Source organism: Gossypium hirsutum, chromosome A06, assembly GCF_007990345.1.
Source record: "Gossypium hirsutum isolate 1008001.06 chromosome A06, Gossypium_hirsutum_v2.1, whole genome shotgun sequence".
Classification (NCBI taxonomy): domain Eukaryota; kingdom Viridiplantae; phylum Streptophyta; class Magnoliopsida; order Malvales; family Malvaceae; genus Gossypium; species Gossypium hirsutum.
In genome coordinates this window covers 88,554,025-88,560,813 of record NC_053429.1, presented here as the reverse complement: position 1 = coordinate 88,560,813, position 6,789 = coordinate 88,554,025, and the positions used below count along the sequence as shown (strand labels likewise).

Here is a 6,789-nt window from a genome sequence, read left to right as displayed (position 1 = left end):
TTGAAACAGAGAACACTCATCCTGTTAATTGCTATTGCAACAAATGTTATCATTACATCCCACTAGACAATCTAACTCAACAACCCCAATTTCAAGCTATATTACTCCAATTGTTCATTTTCTTGAGGCACCCGTGTCTTAACATTTGTGACCAATGAATGTCCCAACATAGGCATGGTGATATAATCTTCCAAGGACCCTCCAAATACTTGGGAATCTTTAAAACATAATGTACATACCCCTGTTGGACATGTCCGACGCACCAAATTTCAGGTAACATACGTTTCAAGTAAATCCAAGAGATTCAAAGAATTTTTTTAAAAGAAAAAATTGTAGGAAATAATTAATCATTGTTCAGAAAAAAAAAATTCTGTCAACTAAAAGTTAGCGAACTTACTAGGCTACTTACTACAAAGAAAGGAAGAAGAAATACAATAGCAGAAAATTTTAGCATGGGGCATATTTCTTTTCTCACTTGGTGCAGAAAAGCAAAGGTGAAGAAATCCAATGCTTCACAGGACATCCAAAAAATGTACATCGATCAAATGAAGAATTGGGAGTACAATCATCACTAGTATAAAGATCGCATTACCTCGAGACTCAACACAAGCAGCCATTATTTTGCAAAACAAAGCCATGGGGAGAAAATCTCTCTTAAGCTATAGCAGCAATCTTCTCTGGCTTCTTATCAGCTGCCTTTAGTGGCTTCCCATCAGTTTTGATTTCTGGTTTTTCAATTCCTTGTATATACGTTATTCTCAACTTAGTCAGTTCCTGAAACACAACAACAACAATCGAGAAATGTTATGAGATCAGGACAAACAAACTATAATGGTTTAGGTAATGGTCATTGACAAACCTGTCGATGTCCTTTGGTTCGACGGTAATTCTTTCGTCTCTTTTTCTTAAAAATAATCACCTTAGCATCTAATGCCTAACAGAAAAAAATTAAAAATACGTATAAATTTAGGTGAACAATATAAAGAGTCAATGATTAAAATAACAAATGCATGCTCCTGCAGTTATTGTTTGTAGCATGTCTTCATTTAATGCTCATTGTTTATAAATGATCCAGGTAGCAGAATGAAGCTGAGGAAAATGTAGTTCAATTTCTTCACTTGTCTACCCCTGTTGCCTATAAAAAAGGAAGATATTTTTCTCGGGATACAAGGGTAAGTTGCTTTTTGCAATTTAGGTAATGGGATGTCACTGAAAATGCAATATGCAATTAAGAGAGAGAAAGATCAGAGTGAAGCTAACATGCTCCTCGACAACGGCATGAACAGCTGCATCTGGGAGTATAGGCCTACCGATAATTGTTTGTGTAGGTGATCCCAGTAAGAGAACCTTGTTCAATATCAACTGCAATGTACAGCCATTGAAGCATGAGGATTCAATTAAATAGGAGGGGAAAAAGAGCAACAAACATGGACAAGTGCACGTAGTATTTTCACAAAACATATGATAAAGAATCAAATCATCCAAGGCTAGCAGAACTCTCAGCAAATTTGATTGCTGAATTGAGAAGTACAGAGGAAAAGAAAACTGCCAATAGTTAATTGAAAAACACAAGCCTTTTTGTACTAAAGCTAATCAAATATTTCACAAACATGATAACTTCTCGACAAGCTCTCGTTCTGTACCATTAAGCAAAAAGTACATCTAAACCGCTCTCTTAGATTTAACATAAACATGATGATAAAGAGCATTTACAAAACTGCACCTGTCATTGATTCATTTCTCTAAATATCAGACTATTTGAGATTTCTCTCTAACCCTCTAAGATTTTTTGGATACGTCTTCTTCCAAAATTGTACCAGGCAAATATTATTAACACGACACAGGTCTTATTAAAATTGCAAGCAACTTCCTTATTTAAAAATAAACAAATAGCCTGCAACACTGACCCGTTGTTGTTTAAAAGTTGATGATTCCTTTTAATGCAAGAAACTACATAAATGAGTCAAAACTCAAAAATTCAGTAATCTTTCTTAGCAAACAAATATAACAAAGGAATTCATCCAAGAAAAAACACTGATTACCTTTGATAAAATACTTCCTTGTAAAGTTGTAATTCAATTAGATGAGACTCTTCAATGCATTATCTTATTAAACAACAATATAATATTCATTGACGTAATGTCATCATCAAGCCACTAAAATCCTCCCCAAAAAATGCATCAACAGACAATTAAAAGTTGGCATGAAAATAGAGCCGCTATAAACTTACAATAAGCAGAACAAAAAAACTGCAAATTACCTTGTCATTAACTTCGCAGAATTTCAACCTCTCCGTGAAAATTGAATCCCCGTTGCTCACCTTAAACTGATGTGATCCAATCTTTTTTTTTTTCAAAAAAAAAAACGATCATTAATAATGTTCCAAATTTTCGGTTGTTGAAAATGAAACCAAAACCAAAAATTGAATACCTGAACCACTGCGAAAACTGGCTCATAGTCTTTGAATACCCGGTCGGACCGCTGGAGCGGCCCCACCACTTTGTATCCAATAGCGGCGGCCTCAGCTTCCTTCTCCCCAGGTGAGTAGTCTCTAACCATATCCGACGCCATCTCGTCGCTCTCCTCTTCTACATCGCTGCTATCTTCCATCTCGGCTTCGTTCTCGCTGTCGTCGCTTTTTCTGGATGAGAAGTGACGAACGTAGGACCAGGGGGTAAACCACGAGGGTTCCAAATTGGAAGTCGTTATCACCGGATTTGGTTTCGGGGTTAAGGCATTGACGATGGAGAGTGGCGGAGACTTCTTCAAAGAAATGAGAGCCGTGCCGTGGAGGAGAGCTGAGTGGAGGCACCGTCGATGAGCCATTGAAAACTTGGCGCTGTTTTTTGTTTTTGAGTTCAGGCGATGGCTCGCTAGGGTTTAGCACTTCGGCTAGATGAAAATCGGGGTTTTAGATTTTCATTTCTTTTTTTTTTACCCGATAATATTTGGGTATGTAAGGAAATTAATTTTTTGAACTCAAATTAGTTTTTAAAGAGTTACCATACTGCATTCCTAAATTGATACTAGTTAATGGTAAAATTCCTAACTAGATTGTATGCCCCCACAATAATGGAGATTTAAATAATTAATTCAAAATAATATTTTAATTATAGAGAATAATTGTCAATTAAAATAGCTTTCAAAATTTTGTCAATTGAAATATTATTTTATATCTTCTATGAAAATAAATTTGGAATTACGTTAAGATAAATTAGTAAAATATGAGATAATTTGAAATTAAAATTATTATATGATAGAATTAAAATATGATACATTATTCAAAGTGTGGATAAATCATTTCTATAATATAATTTAAAAATAAAATAATAAATAAAGTAATAAAATATATTTATCTGTATACAATTAATATGTAAATCATATACATAATTCTTGAAAAAAATTAAATTATGTCAAAAATTAAATATAAAAATAAAGTCTTAAATTTAAGGGTAGTATAAGGATTAAAACTAAAATTTGACCACAGTTTTGTAATAAAAAGTAAACACATCAAAATTTAAATTGGACCATCATCTTATAATGAAAAGAGAACAGCAGAACATGGGCCCTCCAGGTATTAAATTATGTTAAAAGTTAAATATAAAAATTAAATCTCAATTTTAAGCATAATTTAGTTATCAAAATTAAAATTTAACTATTATTATATAAATTTAAAAAAATTAAAGTGATCGTAATTACAATTGAATCATTATTTTATAATGTAAAAAAGCAGGACATGTCTCCTGTTGAAATGCCTTAAAGCCGTTCTTTCATATTTAGTTTATAGATATAAATTTAAATTTTGAGCATATTCGAAAGACTAAATTTAAAATTATACCACTTTTAAAGCTTTGTTTTCTTGGCAAATGTTAAAAGAAGAAATAGTTTATCTATAAAAATAGTCATTTTTGTTTGATTCAGATTACATTTTAGTCATTTATGTTTGAAATTTTACATTTTAGTCACTTACGTTATCGTTTTGTTACGAAATATTCACTCTACCGTTAAACCCTATTACCTCCCTCACAGTAGTCCTACGTGGCAAAATCCAAAGTCATTTTAGTAATTAATTATTATACATGACTATTTTTATAATTTACCCTAAAATTTATTATTGGGTTATTTATTGAATTTTCGACTTAAACTTTTTGAATAATTTGAAACAAAAATTAATAAAAATAATGTTTTTATAATTTTATTTTAGTAATTAAAATAATTAATTATTAAAATGGTTTTATTTCATTAAAAAGCAAACTTTTTTAAATTTCTTAATTTATTAAAAATTTTAATTCTTTCTTAATAAGTTTTTATATTTGAGAGAATTTTTTGTTTCAATTTTGTTTTAAAAACATTTAAACACTCTAAAAATTGATTTTAGAAATTCAAAGTCAAAATAGCAAAATTCTATTAATATCAAAGTTTTATTGTAAATTTTATTTGCATAAATTAAAGTAACAAATTTGCCTGTATTTTAAAAGCATAATAGCATACTACCCAAAAAAGCAAATTTGGTTATTAACCCCCTTTTTTATTATTATCAAAAGTAGTACTATAACACCTTTTATTTGGTCCGACGACCAACACATATAAGTGATGTTGCACTGACATTTTCTTTGCCTATACAAATTTTTGTTTCTTTTGGTAAAAAAAGGGGGGTTCTTAAGAACCTAAATATGATCAAAGTCATTTACAATAGAATCGTTAATATAACAATTCCTCTCATACTCTAGGCAAGTAGCTACAACACTTGAAGGGTTGTCCTGAACACACAATCCATTTAAATTGTCTCATCCAAGTTTAGCCATCAAATCAACAATATTGTTGAGGTCTCTATTAATATGCTTGAAAGTAAGTTGCTAGTGTTGATTGCACATAATTTAAATTTGCCTAACTTTTTCAACATCATTCATCAACGCATGATTGATGTAAATAATGTGAATTAGAAGTGTGTTATTCTCCTTCTGACTTTGGACACATGGCAACATAGTGAGCCACCGAGAAGCGTCCAAAAGAACCTGCCATTCTCCATTACCTAGTAATCATCGGATGACCCACATCCCAAATGGCCTACCTTCATTCAACCTCGATCTCTTCAGAAGGTTTCTAATCAGCTACTTCCTAAGATAAGTCATTCACCCTTGTGACTGGTCTACATGCTCCATTCAGAAAGGCCTTGTCCATCCATCTTTGTGAATAGGCCACCCACTTTTCTAGTGTGAACACTCCTCTTAGTGTGAGCATGCCCTTTAGGCCACCAAATCATACCTAAACATAACAATCATGTGCCACGATTCAAAAGGAATGACAAAATAAGTCCCATCAGATACATCCCCTTATAATAGCCCAATTTTAACGGTGTCAAAACGGCGATTTTGAAACCCCATTTTCATAGTTTGAGTCCATAAATATTAATATTTAATATTTACAAGGCTAGTGTTAAATTTTATTAAAGTTTGGTCTAATAATTTTGTTAAATTGATAATTAATTAAGGTATAAGGACTAAATTATAAAAATTTATCACTGTAGATTTTTAATTGATCAAAGAACCAATTGAGCAATTGGACCACTTATAAAAGGTCAAACAGTGGTGGTGGATGATAAAATCCTTTAAATTTGGCTAATCATGCTTAAGGTTTAATTAGTTAATGGTTAATAAATTAATCTTAATTAATTGAGTTCAATTTAAGCATAAATAATTAAAGAAAAACAAAGCATTTTCATTCATCTTATAATTTTTATGTTTTTGAGGTCATAAAAGCTTGATTTAGCTAGCCCATATATCAATTTACAAAACTGTTAAAGTTTCTAAAAGTTTTCATTGATGGTTTCTTAAAGAAATTCATATTAAATTGTTAGATTTTATGATTAGAAGTGAAAAAGGATTAGATTGTTAAGTTTTATTGCTAGTTTTTTTAACATAGGGACTAAAGTGTAATTATTGATAGTAGGGGGTCCTAAAAGGATTTAATTGAGATCAATTTTGAAATTGAAGTACAAATTTGAAAGTTATAGCAATTTAGATTTTAGGGACTAAATTGAATAAAATGCAAAATTTTAGAGGCATTTCAAAAATAAAATTAAACCAATTCATGCATATTATGGGATGATATAAAAGTGTTTGATGTTGATAAATCAAATTGAATAATTGTATAGATTGGGAATTGAACCAAACAGGGGATAATCAAGAAAAAGATAAAATTATTGATTAGTCCTTGAAGATCTGGTTATTTATTGTTTTAACCAGGTAAGTTCATATCGTATGATTGTATTTAAATTGTTATTTGTTCAAATTATGAATAGGTGTATGTTTGGTTGTAATTTGAATTGTTTGTGATTTGGTACAAAATGTGAGATATGGACTAAATTATAAAGAAAGGATAGGATATGATTAGCATGCCAATAGGGTTATATATACACTTGTACGGGAAAATTGCTTGTACGGAGATCATTACATATTATATCGTAATCTAGCATTTGTTGCGGATCACTGAGTATTATATGTCTCTACGGATACCCTGGTGTGGTGGAGGGATGTATTGTTATATGATTTTATGAATAATTTCCTACGGGCTTTGCACTTGGGTGCCTTGGTGTGGTGTAGTTACTATTCAATTGAGCAATTTGATGTGGTGTAGTTACCTATGCATTTGAATCTGTTCACTAGAGTTCATCGGGCTAAATGATTAATGAAAAGTGATAAATTGAAATGAAATGGTATAAGCTTGATATGCAAATGGCTAAATGTTGGATTGATTATGAGAATGGTATTGAAATGTTGATTATAAGTG

The 6,789-nt window shown here is 31.1% G+C and overlaps 1 protein-coding gene across 1 annotated transcript; it reads right to left on the bottom strand.

Moving 5' to 3' along the window:
* Window positions 1-378: 378 nt before the first annotated feature.
* LOC107895347 (50S ribosomal protein L21, mitochondrial) lies at window positions 379-2,958 on the bottom strand. Its single transcript, XM_016820660.2, has 5 exons — window positions 2,431-2,958; window positions 2,261-2,341; window positions 1,261-1,362; window positions 860-934; window positions 379-774 (listed from the first exon to the last, which is right to left on the bottom strand). Exons 1-5 carry the CDS (start codon window positions 2,824-2,826, stop codon window positions 655-657), a joined length of 774 nt encoding a protein of 257 aa, XP_016676149.1. The 5' UTR covers window positions 2,827-2,958; the 3' UTR covers window positions 379-654.
* Between the last annotated feature and the right edge of the window lie 3,831 nt (window positions 2,959-6,789).

Bases quoted from the DNA above. Each gene is read 5' to 3' on its own strand.
- LOC107895347 (XM_016820660.2), bottom strand. From the start codon at position 2,826: ATGGCTCATCGACGGTGCCTCCACTCAGCTCTCCTCCACGGCACGGCT. The intron at 2,342-2,430 runs GTATTCAATTTT...AAAAAAAAAAAG, and splicing joins CAGTTTTCGCAGTGGTTCAG to ATTGGATCACATCAGTTTAA. The intron at 1,363-2,260 runs GTAATTTGCAGT...TGTACATTGCAG, and splicing joins TCTGCGAAGTTAATGACAAG to TTGATATTGAACAAGGTTCT.